At 35.9% G+C, this 18,674-nt stretch overlaps 1 protein-coding gene across 11 annotated transcripts in view; it reads left to right on the forward strand.

The window, feature by feature from the left end:
• Nucleotides 1-18,674, forward strand: part of AAK1 (AP2 associated kinase 1) — a 229,303-nt gene that overhangs the window by 192,013 nt on the left and 18,616 nt on the right. For 2 of the 11 annotated variants that reach the window (XM_074287127.1, XM_074287128.1), the window contains exons 15-19: nucleotides 879-1,001; nucleotides 6,525-6,620; nucleotides 11,428-11,529; nucleotides 14,991-15,092; nucleotides 16,461-16,571. In XM_074287127.1, coding sequence (XP_074143228.1) covers nucleotides 879-1,001; nucleotides 6,525-6,620; nucleotides 11,428-11,529; nucleotides 14,991-15,092; nucleotides 16,461-16,571 — 534 coding nt within the window. Of the gene's footprint in view, nucleotides 1-878; nucleotides 1,002-3,159; nucleotides 3,513-6,524; nucleotides 6,621-11,427; nucleotides 11,530-14,990; nucleotides 15,093-16,460; nucleotides 16,572-18,674 lie in introns of those variants that run through there. The other 9 variants (XM_074287123.1, XM_074287124.1, XM_074287132.1 and 6 more) reach the window with 6 other exon arrangements.

Raw genomic sequence — 18,674 nt, forward strand, 5'->3', positions numbered from 1 at the left:
TCTATGTTTGGTCCATGCTTAAAGTCTCTCTAATTTTGTAGAATGGTTCTGAAATTGTGTTCCATGGGAATAGCCTTTAAGAGCCTAGTGTCACTTCCATACCCCACTGAAACATAAGAATTAGACTTTGTCAATATTCTGTGCCCTCTTACCCATTTTCATTTGTTGTTTCTAATATACATTGAGGATAACTAGATGGTGCAATGGATAGAGCACTAGGCTTGGAATCAGGAAGTCCAGCCTCAAAAACTCTCTCTGAGACTTACTGTCACTTAACACAGTTTGCTTCAGTTTCTCATCTGTAAAATGAACTAGAGAAGGAAATGGCAAACTACTCCAGTTTCTTTTCCAAGAAAACCCCAAATGGGGTAACCAAGAATCAGACATGATTAAAATCACTGAACAATAACCATGTAAAATGGGTTAGGAATGAAGAACTTTTAGAATTCCATATAAAATAGAAAATATGTTCTGTATAAGAACTTGATGCTTTTTCCACTGTACAAATAATAACAATAACTTATGTTTAAATATCCCCTAAAAATTTATAAAGTGATTGTCTTATAAAAATCTTGTGAGTTAGATAGTACAAATATCATTCTCCTCATTAATAGATGAGGAAGCTGAAGCTTAGCTGTTGAAACTGGAACTACAGTTGCTTGACTTTTGCGACACAAGCTTTTCTAATTTCTGTGTTATTTTGCCCGCTTAAGATTTTCCTCCCATTGCTTCTGACTTCTAAACTGTATTCCTCAAATTTGAGCTTGCCAGATGAGTGAGATGTTGTTATAACATTTGAGAATCAAACAGGAACATCTAGAAGATCTAGAATGTTGGATGTGTATATTCATAGCCATTTGTATGTTTTACTACTCTAGGCAAACCTCCTGAGAAACTTGGTGGTTCAGCAGAGAGTTTGATCCCAGGCTTTCAACAAGGTACAGCCACTACTCAAGCAGATGCTTTTGGCTCCTCCTCCTTTTCTTCTGGAACTGGAACCGGTAAGGGTGATTAATGCTTAAAGGAAAAATAGTCCTGTTATTGGTATCATATACAATGCTTGCCAGCAAGCCCTGTACATTTTTGGTGATTCATGTTTCTGAACTCAAGCTGTATGATGGATGAATATTTCAAAGGACTAGGTGGATGGATATGGTGATTCCAGTGACCAGGGAGCCTCAAGCTGGTGACTCTTTTGGTCTATGGAGTTCTTAGGTGCAGTGGGCTGGGCTGATTGAATGTCTGGACAAATTAAATAGGTGAGTCCCCAGGAATAAGTAACCATCAAGTTTCCTAAGGAGGAGCCAATCAACCTGGGTCAAAAACAGAGCAATTAAAAATTCCCATGTGGCTCAGTAATGGGAATTAGTAATTCCTTAGATCCTGAACTTGTAGTCTAAGCAAAATAGTGAGATCTGACCTTTTTGTTTACCTACAAGGATTTGATAGAAACATAAATAGGATATATGAGTGAATGTGTTGCTGTCTAAAAGAACAAGGTGATGCAACAAAACAGACAGGTGTTCTCATAAAATACTTATACTTTCTCTATCCTAGGCAAAGACTTAAACAGATATAAATAAAATGTCTAACATGTTAACAAAAGAAATTTTTCCTTCCTAGAGAAGGTTCACTATATTCAATTAATCACTTGTTTTTCCTTAATCTTTCTGGGCTGAATTTAAAAACCCTTAAGTGTTAGACATTTATTTCTAATCCAAAGACTACTCATTCACTACATATTGGATCTAGAGTTCAGTGCTTGCTCCTGGACTTTGCTTCTTAGAGAAAGTGTTCTCATCTACTCAGACACCAACTAATATTCCTCCCTATCTACTTTCTATTTGAAATGGAGGTGAAGCAGGTGAAGTGTAGGGAAGAGTGATTGACAAGTAGTGTTTTCTAGCTGTTACTTCCCTTCCCCCACCTTTTCCCTATAAAATCCTCTTAGCTTTCTCCTAAACTCTTAACAGTCAATATTAGTGTTTCAACTGTGAGCATAGATCACAAAAATGTTGGCTACACTCTTATTCTAGAACATGCTTATGATTAGGAGAACAGGATTAGGGTATTTCAGCTAAATAATAAATTAGAAAATGAGCAGATAAGATTTTTTTTTTTTTTACTAAATAAATGTCTTTTTCAAAATTCAAAAAGAATTAAAGCCAATTTAAAGAATAGAAGTATAAGCAATATAGTATAACACTAATGGAATTTAGAATAAATGCTTCTTTTTCTTTGTGCAATAAAGTACTCATATATTGACTCCTTAATTCACTCCAGTCTTATTGTGTGTTCCCAACTCACTTTATTTTAAAAACAAAAGAGTGAAATTGGTCTGCTGGCAGCATTCCATTTCCTGCTTCCATGATTGTGCAAAGGCTATACCCCTACTTCTTTAGATTCCCTCCTCACTGCCATCTTTTATAATCCCCAGGTTTCCTTTAAAATTCAATTAAGTGCCATCTCCTATATTAAGCCTTTCTTGATCCCTCACCCCCTTGCCAGTTGTTATTATTTTCTCCCTCTTGAAATATATTTCTGTAACTTTGTAGAGTTTATATTTACATTTCTGTATACATTGTATTTCCCCAATAGAACAAATTCTTTCAGAACAATTTTGTTTCTGTATCTCTCCTGCTTACTACACTGCCTTGAACATAGTGGGCACCTAAGTGTTGATTTGAGCTGAATCAGATTGAATTAAATTGAAAAGCAAACTGATTCAAAGAATACCAATTAAAATAAAAACCAAGAGAAAATGAATTGAGACATTTCAAATACTATCATCAACAAATATTTTTTGATATTTGCCTACTAGGTATAGGGTACTTGAGGTAGCTTGTGGGGAGGTATAAAGTGACAGGCCCTGTCCTTGAGATGACATCTTCTCATGGGATCCCATTCCTTGATTTTATTTTTTATCTGTAAAAAATATGTTTCAAAATCTAAAATTTGAGTAGCTAAAACTAACCAAGGCTAAGCAAAAAGATTTTTCTAGTCAGTGACAAAGAGCCTTAGTCATTTTTTTTCCTCCAGGTTACTAATTCATTTAATTCTGCTAAGTAGAAATGATTATCCATATGTTCCTTTTAGGTATAATTTTTGGTATCTCACTTTGCTTTTTTTAATGTTGTATTTCTCTGCACTTGCTTCAAGGGCTGTGCATGAAATTCAGAAGAAACCCCAGAATCTCTAGAGCTGTACGTTGACCAACATTCTCCCAAAAACTCTTGGCTTCCTCAGAAGCCAACATCTTATTTGAGGGCATAGAAAGTGGTGGTCCAATGGATCTCCTTTTCTTACCCAAGAAACCCAGAATACAGAGTTCAAAGACTGACTTCAGAAGAGCAGAAGGAGAAAGGTCAACCCAGTTCTTTGTATATCTTCATTTAACGTATCTTCAAGCCTTCATATTTCTTGTATTTGACCATTACAAAGACACCAAAAATTCAAGAAGCTTTCAAAACAATCTGCAATGGAGTTAATTAAATGGTTGAACCCAGAGTCTATCCCAGGTGGTTTTTTTTTTTTTCTTTTTACGTTTAATTCCAGTTATTTAATATCTAAATATCTATTAAGACATACACAGAGAGTTCTATAACAAAAGAGTTAGAAGGGACCTTACAGAGCTGTCTAAGATAGTCCTATCCATATCTGAACTAGAATCCTCACTACAATGTGGCCCCTAAATGGATAAAACTATGCTATCTATAAAATGGGGGGAATAATAGCACCTCCTTCCCAGGGATTAAATGAGATAATATTTTAAAGTCCTTAATACAGTACTTAGCATATGGTAAGTGCTTCGGAAATGTTCACTATCATTATCGTTTTTACAGACTTCCAGAAAGGTGAAACCCACTATTTACTGAAGCAGGACATCTATTTCCAGAGAGGCAAATAGAAAATTCAACAAATATTTTTTAAGCAGTTAGCTCTGTTGGGAGATATTGGGGATACCATAATAAATAATATGTAATGATTGCTTTCCAGAAAAGGCATTACCAATTAATGTAGTTCAGTTAGTTGCATAACAAAGTTGCAACAAAAAGCTTGCATAACTAAGTTTCAAACTTTTTGAAGGACTTTCATTTTGACATTAGTTTATCTGTGTTCTTTATTTAGGACATTCCCTAATTTTTTTTTGTCACAAAGTAATTCTCGCTTGTCACGCCCTCTGTCCTTTGGCCAAGGAAGATGCTCATTTGCCTTCAAAAAAAGGAAATGAGGCTGTGAAAATCACATAGGCACAGACTTTTATTAAGCCCAGATCATCTGCCAAGGAAACTAATAAGCACAATCTTTGGGCAAGGGGTTCTTTTAAACACCCTTTTCTGGTGCAAATATCAAAGGAGATGGAGCTGTGGATTCTCAGATTTTTAGCAGATTGGAAATGGTGACTAAAACCAGTCCTGCCTTTTGACAATTCAACTCCCAGTTTCCTTTATAAATTAGTAAAAGTTTTGTTCATTTCTAGTAATCCCACAGATTGATGCTAATGGCTGGAGGAAGCAGTATGGTATAGGAGGGAAAAGTTCTGGGTTTAGAATCAGAAATAGATTTCAGCTATTATGTTTAGCCACATAACTCCCTATATGACTTTTAAGTCAACTAAAGGCTCCATTTCTTGTCTATAAAATGAGGAGTTTGGACTAGAAGACCTCTAAAGTCTCTTCAAGTTTGTTCCTGTGAAAGTCAAAAATGCAGTGTTAAAGCACCCTGAGAGTCTAGGTTCTGCTCTTCATACTGTGACAAATAACCTGGATGACCTTGGGTGAGTAACAACTTCTTGGTCATTTCATATCTACAGACATAGACAAGTTGCACTAAGAAGTCTTAACCATTTTTATGTCTTTGGCCCCTTTTGGCAGTCCATGGACTCCTTAGAGTAATGTTTTTCTGTTATAGAAGAAAATATACAAAATCACCAAGGACATAATTTATGTAGAAATAAAATGACAAAAGCATTAAAAAAGAACAAAAAAAAAAAACCAAAAAAAAAAAACAAGTGTTGCATCCCAACATATGGAACTCTTATGACTAGATGGATAATGTGGTTAAGAAACCCCCATGATTAGTTCATGGATTAAGGCAGAAGTGTGAAACAGCTAGAGCTTAAGTACAGGGGCTCAAACTAGATGAAAATATTATTGGAAATATTTAACAAAATAAAAATGTATTAAAATATAGATAATATTACATCTTAAAACTAAGTTAATAAACGAGTCATCAGGATCCTTATTTAGAGATTAATGGAGCCTGTTTCTATTTGAGGTTGACACCACTGATGTAAGGTATGTAGTCCATTTAAGCCTTCAATTTATATGGAGTAGAGGTCATGAGGGACCTCAGAGACCATCTAGTCAGATAGATCTTAGTGAGTTAAGTGCTAAAAATCACACAGGTAATTAGTATCAAAGGCAATATTTGAACCCAGGACTTCTTGACTGCAATGCCAGTGTCCTTTGTATTATATCATTTTGGCTTTGACATCTCTATGCTTGTCTCATTTGAAACACGCACACATATCTCAGCTTTAAATATTGATTCCTCCAAGTATTTTCAATATCCCCCCTGCCTTGAATTTTCTCCCTTCATCTCTATTTCCTGATTCCTTCAAGTCTCAACTAAAATTCCACTGTCTATCCTTTCTTAGTTCTCTGTTATGTAGTCCCTTCCCTCTGTTGGTTATCTCAAAATATATCTTGTACACAAACACAGTTATTTGTGTGCTGCTATCTCCAGAAAGCACGGGCTGGCTGACTTTTGCCTTCCTTTATATCCTCAGAACATAGTAGGTGCTTAACAAATGCTTGTTTGCTGACTGTTATATTTTAAGATGATTATAAACAATATGCCAGGGATATCCTACTGATTTGAGAGAAATCACTATCCCTACCTCAGTTCATTCATCAAGTATTTTTCCCTTCTGGTATGATTTAACCTAGTCTAATTGGGAAGATACTCCATACTCAGAATGCAGATAATTATAGGAAACAATATATGATTAGATGTGATAACATCAATAAAGGAAGTGCCCAGGCCAGTGAAAATTAGACTCTGTTAAATGTAGAAAGAAATTAAGTTACCAAAGTTAAGTACCAAAGCACCTCATCCAGACAGTAAGTCTGTGAGAGTTCCAAGAAGGGGGAGAGATGTGGATTAATAGTCCTTCCTGAAGAGGTGAAACTCAAGGATTCATGTAAATATTCTGCTAGTATCACTATGGTGACGAGATGTCTGCATACAGAAATGTTCTATGATCCAGTTGTAAACACTGAAGGACCACTGCAGTAAGACTGGTTTATATCTAAACAGATTGTCCCTTTTGTCCTCTGTTCTTCTCTCCTTCTCTCCTTCCCTTCCCTCCAATACTGATCCTGCTTAGACCACAGGAAGCCTTGTTGGCTCTTACGTAAAATAATTACCTGGGCAGGAAAAATCTTACATAGCTTCTTGATGTTTTCTGCTTTTCTCTTTCTTTTTCTCTCTTTATCTTTGGCCACTACTCAACCCTCCAGCTGAAAAAACGAAAGATGTGCTTGGTCTGGATGCTAGCCCTCCTCTTCTGAATGTGTCTGATCCTTTCATTCCTCTCCCAGTACCTGATGCACCAGGTAAAGGAAACTGTGACAGGGCATCGGGGTGAAGTGGGCATAAATACCCATTTCCACATTGTTTTCCAAAAGTTTAATTTTTAAGGTCTCAAGAAGAGAATTTGGATTTGTGAAAGGGCTGGGGAGAAAGAGAAAAAGGATGAAAGCCAATGTGGGACTGTACTGCTTCTAGAACATTGCTTCAAGGATGTGTAAGAAATGACTTTGTGGCATCTGCAGAGGAATAAGGACACAATAAATTAATAACACATCTCACATATGCACATTCACTCACTGCCTTCCCCAACCCTTTTCCCCACCAATTTTGAAAGCAATACCAAATGGGAAAGGAGAAAATACTGATTTCTGGAAATCAGAGACTTTGGTTTTAGTCTCATCTCAGCCTCTCAACTAGCTATGTAATTCTTGGATAATTCACTTAACCCCTTTGGGCTTCAAAAAAAATGCAGAATTTCAGCATTGAAAGGAACTCCAATGCCCATCTTTTCCAAACCACACATGGAAATTAATTTCTTCTGCCACATACCTCACAAGTAGTCCTTTAACCTAAGTTTGAAGACCCCCCTTCCCCCAGGAAAAAAGAACTCACTACTTCTCAAAGTAGCCCATTTCATTTAGAAATGGTTCCTCAAAGGCAAAAGGTTCCTCATTTTTGTCTTCATATCCCTGGTGTGCCTAGCACAGTGATGGGCATATATTCAAGCCTCAGTTTGCCTTTTGGTATCTTTCAGCCCTTGCTCCTAATTATCTGTTCTAGGGTTAAGCAGAATGTTTCTTCATTTTTTTCAACTGGGAAACAAAAGGGCTGTGCTATAAATGCTGAATGTCCACAATCAGGTACTGGTCTGTCGAGATAGGAAAACAAGACTGATATTGAGTCTCTGACCTGCCTATTCTACTCTCTCTAATGTGTGCAGTACCCCCTGCTCACATGTTTGCTGACATTTTGGACCACAAGGCAAACCTACCTCTCAAGTCTAAGAGGAATGAGCCATGATTGAACCATTAATATACTTGGCCACTAAGTTGGCCTGACAGCAACTACTTACCCACCCTCTCTCTCAAAATCATTTGTTAATTTATAGAGCTATTGGAGGTGCTTCTATTGGGAGGATACCCCCTACATGAACTATATCATAGATATTTTAATTATTGAAGTACTATCATTTGTGAGTGCTGCACATTATTTGTCTCAGTCCCTAACTTGGAAACAAAGAGACGATCTCTGCATTTGGAAGGATTTTGGCTGAAACCCAACATTTAACATTTCCCTTTGCAAGCAGGCTATCTACAATGTCTCAAAAAACAGTTTTATTGGAATGAAAGAAAAATCAACTATTTCTGCCTATTCTGCAACAAATAAATTATAGGCTTAGTGGGGGGGACCTTTTCATATAGGGCCTTCCCTGCACTGCTTTCAGAATTGTCCTCCTGGGACTTGTTAAATAAATTCCCAGTCGTGTGGCACCTGAAGGATTACAGAACTTTCTTCAAAGCAAGCCTGTGAGATTGATAATGCAAATATTACTTCTCCTACTTTACAGACAAGGAAACCAAGTCCCAGGGGTTTAAGTGACAAGAACAAGACTTAGAACTTGGAGGGTCCTTAAAGATTCTTTATTTCATTCCCCTGATTTTATAAGGCAGAAGAAAAAGAGGGGGCAGGGCCAGAAAAAGGAAATGATTTGTCCAAAGTTATACAAAACAAGGTCGGAATTAAAATCCTCTGACTCTTAATTTGTCTTTCTACTAGAGTCACATAGCTTGGAAGCAATCAGAACTTTGATTCACATTTGAAACTCCTGATTCAGCACTCTCTCTACTATATTGCATAACTTGGACCTCTCTTGACCAGTGTCTTCTTTAGGCTAACATAGTTGAATTCAGTGATTCTCTTTGTCTTCCTTCCCCTGTTCATCCCAGTCTTTCCCTCTCTCCCTTCCTTCCTCTGCCTCTCCTATCTCCTTGTATTATTCTCTCTCTCGTTCCCTCATCATCATTCTTGCCTTCTCTTTACTTTCCCCATATTCTCTCTGTCTCTTCCTATTTCTCCCCCTCCTCATCTTCGCCCCTCTTCTTCTCCCTCTTTTTCCTTCCATCTCTCTCTTTTCTGCCATTATATAAAACTTGAGTTGTTAGTCTTGTCTCCTATACAACTCTCCTTTATGGAGCTCGTAACTTAAACAATGAAGTACAAATAATCTAGGGACTTCACCCTGTCAAGCAATATCCCTTTGCCATAAACCCAAATGGGAATGTGATCATTCCCCTAAAGTGACACAGACCCTGTCCATTAGAGCTTCCCTTTCTACTCCCTCTTGCAGTACAATAGCTCCATTTTCAGTTAAGGTGACTCAAGTATTTAGTGGATAGCATGTTGGATCTGCAATCAGCGAGATAGGAGTTTGAATTCTGTTTCCAATACTATTAACTATGTAGGGGCAGCAAGATAGTATGGTGGATAAAGGACCAGTCCTGGAGTCAGGAGGATCTGAGTTCAAATGTGGACTCAGACATTTAACACTTAACTAACTATAATCCTGGGCAACCTCCCTCAACAAAAATAAAAATTAAAAAATACAATAAAAACAAATACTATTAGCTTTATGATTTCAAGTAAGTTAGTTGATCTCTACTGGTCTCCTTTATCTATAAAATAGGTATAGTAATATATCATCTCACAGAGTTGTTGTGAGAATCAAATGAGATAAAGTAAAAAAAGTGCTTTTTAAACTTTAAAGCACACTATAAATATTAACTATTATTGTTTATGAAAGCATTCTAACTTTGATATATGTTAGAGATTTCTCCAAGCTATACTGCTTACTCTGTGTGATCTTTTTTCAAACCATACATCTTTCCCCAATGTTCAGTTTCGCACAGGAACTTTGGGACTTTGGACTGATTTCTAAAATTCCATCCATATATTTTCTTATTCCTGCAAATAAGCCAAATTTCTCTGGATGATAATCTTTACTCTCAAAACTTGTAGTCTCAGGAGGCCTAGTTTCAAATCCTGGCCATATCAGGCCATGTCACTGAGCAACATGATGATGATGATGATGATAACAGCAATAGTAATACTGACTCCTCCTTTGGCACTCTAGTAGCCCACCATTTTTAGTAACTCACCATATTAGTGCTGGACCTGATACATTTATACCTGATAGGTTTTAACCTACTGTAGGTTAGAATTACTCAAGCAATCCACCAACTTCAGCCTCCTCCATTAACAGCATCACTAGCATGTACCACCATGCCCAGTTCCCTTAAAGGTTTCTAGATTAATTTGCTCACAACCTTGTGAGTAACTAATATAAATATTCTTCTCCATTTTTATAGATGAGAAAACAATAGCAAATTGAAGTGACATGGCTTGTCCACAATCATATAGAGGGGATTTGAGCACAGGTCTCCTAACCTCAGATACTCTTGCCATACCCTCTTGAACATTTTGGAAAAAAAAATACTTTGTAAACTTTGCTTCTGATGATGCTATTTCTACATGCACTCATTGACTGAGATATCATATTCTTGCAAAAGATAATGTCACATTTCAAGGTTTGCAAAAGGTTTTCATTAGGGCAGCAACCCTGTGAGGTAGCAAATATAAAGATTTCCCCTCTACCCACCTTCATTTTACTGACTTAACAACTTTAAGCATTTTTTTCATGATCATCCAGCTAGCATATGCTTGGTGCAGTATATGAATCAAGATCTTTTGACTCCCAAGTCCAGCATTCTGTTCAAAGCTATATTACCTATTTCTGTTCTTATTACTCTAGCACAAGAATAGCACAAATTAATAAGTACCTGATATAAAATACTTCACAACTATAAACACTTTGCATAGGTGTCAATGATATTTTAATTGTATCTTAATTAAATTTTGCAAAATGCTGAGTTTGGAGGTTATGGAAAAAATATTGCTGTGTCAATATTGCCTTTGTAGTCAGGTTGAAAATGAAGCATTTCTAATGGACATTTGGAAAGTTTTAAAATCATGGAATCCAAGATTCAATCAATTTTTTATCATGACACAGGCATCCTCTCTAAAGCAGCCCTGATAATGAGTACTGATCCTTCTTATGCTTTGCCATTTTCCCTAATAAGGAATAGTCTGCTCCACAGTTGAATCTTTCTGACTGTTTAGTGAGTTCTTTCTATAATGAACCAAAATTTGCCACCCTTTAAATGATTGGCCCAAATTCTGTCTTCTGGAACAACACAGAACAAGTATGTTCCTTCTTCCACATGACAGTCAACCTAAAAGAAAAGCTTTTCTATACCTAACATTTATTTAGCATTTACTTGATGCTAGGTACTATGACAAAGTGCTGTGGTGACGATGATAATGATAATAATAATTATATAATTAATAACTAATGTATTAGGTACATTACCTCCCTCAGCCACGTCTTTTGTTCTCCAGACTAAATGGTCTTTTCCACTATGATTTGTTCTCCACTCAAGATCAAGACCTCTCACTTTTCAGTGTTTCTTTCCCCTGAATTTTCTTGCCTTCTAAATATAGCTTCTCATCTTTTTAGGATACTGATGTAACTTAATCCTAGTTCTCAAAACCAGAGACACATGTGGCTTTTATTTTCTCTCTTTCAAACTGTATTTTTTTGATTCACTGATTTCTGTTCATGGTTACTCTGTTATTAGTGATGTTCCTATGTGCTAGGATTTCCCCTCAGTTTGAAGAAACTTTGATGTATCTTTTAAACTTGAGAAATGACAAGTTTTACTTTTGTTGTTTCATTGATTTTTCTCCTTTCTCCTTCCTTTCTCTCTAACCCAGAAAAGCTTATCGAGGGGCTCAAATCTCCCAGTACTTCACTTCTCCTTCCTGACCTCTTACCTCTGGCAGATCCCTTTGGTAGCACTTCAGATGCTGTGAATGGTAATAATAATAATAATAAAACTAATAAAACCTTCCCTTTCTGTCACTGTTGTGTTGTGGGTTGCATGCTTTTGTGTTTCAAGAGTTTTATGTAAAAAAAAATTAGGAAGCTGCTTAGGATACCCAGTGTTTTATTGAGCTATGGTAAAATCTAATAAAGCATGGAAGGCCACTATAGCATATGGAAAGCAGACTGGGCATAAGCCCAGCTCCTTCATTTACTGGCTGTGTTATCTTAGCAAATTTCTGAACCTCAGTTTCTCCATCCACGAAATGAAATTAATGTACTACCAATCTTTTAAACACACTGTTACAAGCAAAAGCATTGTGAAAATGCTTTTATATATAAAATAATATTTTTAGGCAAGAAACTTTTAATGTTATGATTTTAATCACTTATTTAATATTTAATATTTACTCAATGTAAAGTTAGTATATCCCCCACCCCAAACTTTTTCTTCATTAAGATCAACATCTTTCATCTATTCTGAACTTCATAAGATCATTTTAATACTGTTTAATCTTCTAGATATTCTTCAACTAATCAATGGTCTTCCTAAAATGTTACCCATGGATCAAAAACCAATCATAAATATACATAGAATGTGGACCAATCTCTGTGCACATCTGTAAACACATGTACTATAAAGTGTGGTCTGATCAAGGTATAATCCCTTTGGGCTATCTGTCACATCCTTCTTTTTGAATACCATACTTTTATTACTGAAGCCTTATTATTTTTTGTTATTACTTTTCTTGGCTGCTATATGATACTGTTGATTGATGTTGTGTTTGCAGTCTATCAAATCTCCATATCCTTTTCAGTGAAACTACTGTCTAGCCATGTATCCCCTTTAAGACTTTTTATTTATCCCTGTTTCATTTCATTTTATTAGATTCCATCCAGCATTTTAGCTTAAAAATTTTGTAATCCTCACCTATAAGCCTGGTTCTTATATTAAGACATAAATATAGTTTGGTCCCTAGGTAAAATAATTTCTCTATATGACAATACTTAGTCAAGATAGCCAAGTGTTTATGGATTTTCATTATTCTTTCTGACTCCTTGACTATATTCCATTTAAATGAAAAGTATTTCATATATGTGTATAGTATAGGTAAATGGGGTAAATTTTGTATGATCACCATATAGTGCTATATCACTGCTCATACAGGTCAAGGGGACATCTATTTGTTGTCTCATTTTTGCCAACTTGTCCTCACCCTGGCAGATTTGAGTTTCCAGAGAAGAGACCCCCTACCCCATTCACATACTCTCAGAGTCCTAGGAATGACCTTGTTGTGGGGGAATATACTCTCTGTAGTCATCATTTTAGTTCTTGAGCCCCTACCTATGTGCCATATCATTCATTCTCAATGTTTTAGTAAGACAAAATTTGTATGTATGTGTGTATGTGTATACAAGATGCTCATATTAATTTAAATTCAGGAATTAGAAACATATTGCAATTCACACATTAACTAGGATCACACCTAATTAACTTTTGGAGACAGTAGTCACAGACTTATAGAAACCTAGCATAAGGAGGAAAATCCATGTGCTTGAATTAACTAATTCTCTGGACAGCAGGCTTCGATAATTTTCCATTTAGGAGCATCTATACTACATGAACTGCATATACTGTTCTCCTTTTATTTTTTCCCACTTTCCAGCTCAACTACACCACTTTTTTCCTATTCTTGAACCAGTAGAGCATTTATAATTTTTTTTCAGTTCAAGATTATTCTTTAAAAGATTCTGAGAAAGTATGATACTCTTAATTTAGCTAGTAGTTTCCTTTAAGCTAGAAAAATACATAATTCCTTACTGGCTCTCTTTGGGCAATACAGACAAGCCCAAACAGCCATTTACTCACCAGGATGCTCCATTGACCAAACAGCTCTGAGCAGATCAACTGCCAGCCTCTCTTTTTCCCTGGTGGTAGAAAACTACATGCACTTTTAGAAGGACTCACCACTCTCAAAATTTAGGTGGCACTGAAGAGCAATAACTCCTGTCCAATGAGCTCTAATTTTTCCTCAGCCCATCTGGAATCTTTTATCTGAAGTTTTCTGTCAGTCAGTTGCTTCAGCTGCCACTTCTCAGAGCACCAAGAAAAAGAAGAGCTGACTTTTTTTGCTCTCCCCTACTGTTTCTTTAGTCTTTGCTTATCATTTTTTTTATCTTCTATTTCCTCTTTACTTCTTTCAGTAGCATTAATAAGAGCAAACTGTTATTCAGTTTTGACTTTTGAGATAAAAACTTACCAATTATCTTTCTCCATATTTAATGATCTCATAATGTCTAAACAGATATGTTTTTTTCACTATGCAAGTTTTTGACCTCTTAAGTCTTAAGGGTTCCATGCAAATGAGTTTAAAAACTGCTGTATCCTAAAGCTTCAGCAATACATAATCTCCTAAGCTGTGCCTCTGGCAATGGCAACTGTGTTTTTATACTGTTTTTAATAAAAAATTTTTTTTTCTTCCTTTTGAACCATCAAACAGACATGTTTTGATTCTGAACATGTCATGATGCTGCATCCTTCATAGGATTATTTAAGTCCTTATATTTATGCTACAGTTTATTCTCTGTCCATTTTGCAACCAATAGCCTAGATGAAAACTGTGTTTTTATGCACAAATTATAATTGTTTTTATTAAACAAAAATTATTTTCTTATCCCTTTCAAATGCCAAACTGCTTACCTATAAAAAGACAATAACTTACATGCTTAACTAATTAATAGAATTCTTTTGTCTTTATGCAGAAGTAATGTTTCTGCCACTTTCAGCACCAAACTATTCCAGATGAAAACTTTAAAGGAGGAATGATACTTTAGAATAACATACCTACCTATTAGAAGATAAATATGTACACTCTGCAAAGCACTATGTTAGATACTGTGAGGGAGACAGAGTTATAAAAGACATGAAATTTCAGTCAAGGATATTATGATCTGGTTGGAGAGATTGACATAAAAATTAAATAACAATCAAAGATCTGTCATAAGGCAATATACATAAATGAAAATATAATGTCTAAAGTAGTGAAGACCTCAAAAAAGAGTGAAGATTGCTACCAATTCCTACTTCTTTTCAGATTTAAACATTTCCAGATACTCTTAAGCTTTTCTTCCTGTGACATAGTTCTTGGGCCCACTGACTAAACTTCTGAGCACAGGCTTGTTATTGTGCAGTGATTAACTGTCCTGGTTTCTCATAAGATTATAGGATTCATACTGAGAAGGACCTTGAAGACCATCTAATCTAACTCCTCATTTTATATATGGGAAAACAGATCTAAAGAGGAAAATGAGTTACAATTACACAGCTAATAAATAGCAAAACTGGAATTTGAACTTCATTCCTCTGTAATTCCAGTTCTTTTCAGTTTTCCTCTGGCTCCTATAATGTTTCCCCCTTCCTTGATTTTTTTTTTTTTTAACACTGCTGCCAAAGGAAAAGTTGATGTTGCTGTTGAAAGTCTCATACCAGGACTGGAGCCCCCAATGCCCCAGCGCCTCCCATCTCAGACTGACTCTGTCACTTCCAACAGGACAGGTTAGTAAATTTCTCCTCAAATCAGAGTATTTGGTCATGAAGATAAGACTAGTCAGCTTGGGGGTTTTGTCCTATCTATACACCCAAGCTCCTTCTAATGAGGAGAGCCAGTCTATCTCCCACCCACATTAAATCAAATTAAGGATGTGATTTTTTGGTTCCTTTTACTGTCCACAAGAGTAGCCGCTATTAATTGTGCTCTCATTTCTAGCTTATGGATGTTCAGTAACTTGCTTGCTATATGAAGGATAAATTTTGTTTATTGTAGTAATTCCATACTACTGTTTTCCTTAGCTTTCTTATGAAACTTAAAAAGCAGCTCTCTTTTTTCCTAGTTAACTAAGTAGTCAAACTATTCTTTTCTCTTCAGGCATAGCCTATCTTAATATTATTAACTAGGATTACAAAAATATGAGCAGGTGAATCAGCATTGTAAAAGGCAATTAACTCCATACAAACTATCTTCTAAATGAATGAGTGACTGACCTAGCAACATTACTTCAGGTTTTTACAATCTTATAGGAGTTTGGTTATGATGTGGTGATTTTTGTGTGGAACACCATTAGTTGGTACAACCTTATGAGGAAAAAAGCAAATCTTTATCACTGTGAATATATTAGAGCAATTTTATTTGCTCTTGAAGTAGATATAACTAAAAGTGTACATCTGAAATGTGACTGTAGTCACATACATTTTTTAAAAATTAATTTTGAATGTAATTTTGGGGGGGGGGGATGAGGAGTTAGAATTTGTTTAAATACTCAATATAATTGTGCCCTTGATACAGAGTTGAGAAATCTTGCAAGAAAAGCACTGAATTTGTCACCTAATATAGAACCATGGAAAATGCCTGATTAAAATAGAAATTTGTTTTGTGGAAAGGATAGAGGCAGAAAATGATCTACATTCAATCTAGGTATAAATGTTGGGTTTGATACTTTAATGTTACGCCTTTAAAAACAGGACATAGAGAAGGTTTGTCATTGAGTAGCATTCCTGATAAAGGGATGACAATTATGGATGGGTTGGGACCTCAGTTCATGTTCTAAAGAAAGTTGATGGCTTTGGGAGAAAAAGTCTTCTATGTTTATCCACTAATGAATGACAAGGCATTTATTAAACAATTGTTTAAAACTGCACTAAGACTTTTAGAACACTATGCAGAATTCTTTGTAGAATTTTAAAATTTTATATAAATGTTGTTTGGTAGTGTTGTTTAGACGTGGATTTTGTTGTTGTAGTTGTTGTTGCTGTTGTGAATTGTATGAATGAGCGTAAAACCAGTAACCTAAAAGTTGACAGTCTAATCCCATTCTCCTATTATATATGCTATTTCATGCTCCCGGCATTCCTTTCTTCTGGACTCAGATTCTCTCCCTGGGGAAGATTCCCTTCTTGATTCCTCTCTGCTTTCTAACCCAGCTACTGACCTTCTAGATGAGTTCACTCCCATGGCAATTTCTGCTCCAGCTCATAAAGGTAAACATTTGATATGGCATGTGCTCCTGTTTGTCCAGGGAGGGGAGGGAGAGAATGACTGGAGGATGGAGTTTTTCCTGAAAGATTATCTGTGCCACTGTTTCCTTGTTAGCTTGTTTTATCACTTTCATTCCATGTAGAAAACCTCAGTGATTCAATCTAACAAGGGATGGGAAGGGGTTGGTAGAACTACCAGAATTTTAAAGAAATATTTGTAAATAATTGTTAACTAAAATGGGTTATGACTTTAAAATAATGAAAAAGATAGTAGCATGGTCTATTGACAGAGTTCTAGATTTTGGAATCTGAGGGTTGAGTGTTCTGCTATTTAACTACACATGTGACTGTAAGTCACTCTGTGTGCCTCAATTTCTTCATTTATAAAATGGGTGGATTCTAAAATTCCTTCCAGCTCTAAGTTCAATGAGCTCAAATAAGTTCAAATACATATAGCTGGTTTAAAACTTCTTTTAAAAAAAAATTTAGGGGCACCTAAGTGGCGCAGTAGATAGAGCACCAGCCCTGAAAAAGGAACCTGAGTTCAAATCTGATCTCAGACACTTAACACTTCCTAGCTGTGTGACCCCTGGGAAAGTCACTTAACCCCAATTGCCTCAGCAAAATAAAATTTAAAAAAAATTTATTGTGTTAAGTTGAGAGCCTAGGAGTATACTTCTGAAAATGAACTCCAGTGATCTCCTTGTCCAATTCCTTCATTTTTTTAGATGAGGAAACAAGACCCTAGGCAAACCAGGACAGACCTGGCTTATATATACTTTACATAATAAAGTATTTTAGTGAATACCAAGGGAACAATTTCTCCTCCTCCAAACAAAATGTATAATTGCATCCTTCAAAAATCCTCATTGACCATTCTTACTTTCCAAGCAAGATAACATTTCTTAGCAAGGGCATGCTAAGTAATGGATAAGTAATAGGTGAAGGGATCTCTTCCATTAATATTAAAAACCCTAAGGAAGAGGACAGTTCCCCTTTTATAACAGAACAAAGAATAGCCCAGAATAAATGACATCATAGGATTATGGACCAAATGATTGGGGTCAGACCTGAGGCACAGGGAACAAAACAAATGGTTAGAAGTTTGGTAATAGAGTCTAACAAATGACCTCCCACCCCACTACACCCCTTTTCTCTCACAAGACTAAGAAATTCTCTTTAAGTCCAACTCACACTTTTGGACAGCAAAACAGAAAGATAGCTTGGAATAAAGATATCAACCCCAAACTCTTTCTTTCTCCCACATTCCCCTAAGTTAACAAAATTCCTTGAATTTTGAGGTGAATTTGAACCAAGTACTGAGACAAAGAAGCAATTCTCATTTCATTCTCACACCATCTGGGGAAATAAATTTTATTATTATGCTCATTTTACAAATGGGGAAACTGAGACAAATAAGGTGAAGTGCTTTGCCGTATCTGAAGCCAGATTTCAGGTCCAGCACTCTATTCACTGCCTTGCCAAATTGCCTGTCATCTCTCAGCTCTATATTAGAACCTAAATCAGATTCATCCTGAGTAACTATATTCTTGGGAAGAGGAGAAATTGATGTCAAGAAAGAGAAAATCCTTACTAAGGCCATGAACCAGCATGGCCTAGTCCTTTAATTTCTTATTTATTTGTTTGTTTTTGTAGGGCAACTGAGGTTAAATACTTACCCAAGGTTGCTAGGAAATGTTTGTTAAGTGTCTGAGGCCAAATTTGAAATCAGGTTCCCCTGACAGTGCTTTATCCATTGTGCCACTAACTGCTCCCTTTAAATTCTATTAGAAGAAGCAAGCTCAAGCTAACCCTCTTTACCAGCAGATTGCACCAAGGCTTTTTAATAGGGGCTTTTACTATTTTATAGTTAACATTGTCAGTGTGAATCTCTTTCTTGTAAGTGTTCAGTCCACTAATGTTAATCACAACCAGGCCATAATATCTCATCCCCTTGTAATTCTTTCCTATCTTTCCATAAATTCTTTGCATAGGTTTCATCTTATATGTGGTAGGCCTCCTTTTGTTTATTTTAATGTTTAATAGATTCCAGTACAACATTCAAACTGTCCATCTGTTAGTTTTTGATCTTGATACATAACTGAC

This window comes from Sminthopsis crassicaudata, chromosome 2 (assembly GCF_048593235.1).
Source record: "Sminthopsis crassicaudata isolate SCR6 chromosome 2, ASM4859323v1, whole genome shotgun sequence".
NCBI lineage: Eukaryota > Metazoa > Chordata > Mammalia > Dasyuromorphia > Dasyuridae > Sminthopsis > Sminthopsis crassicaudata.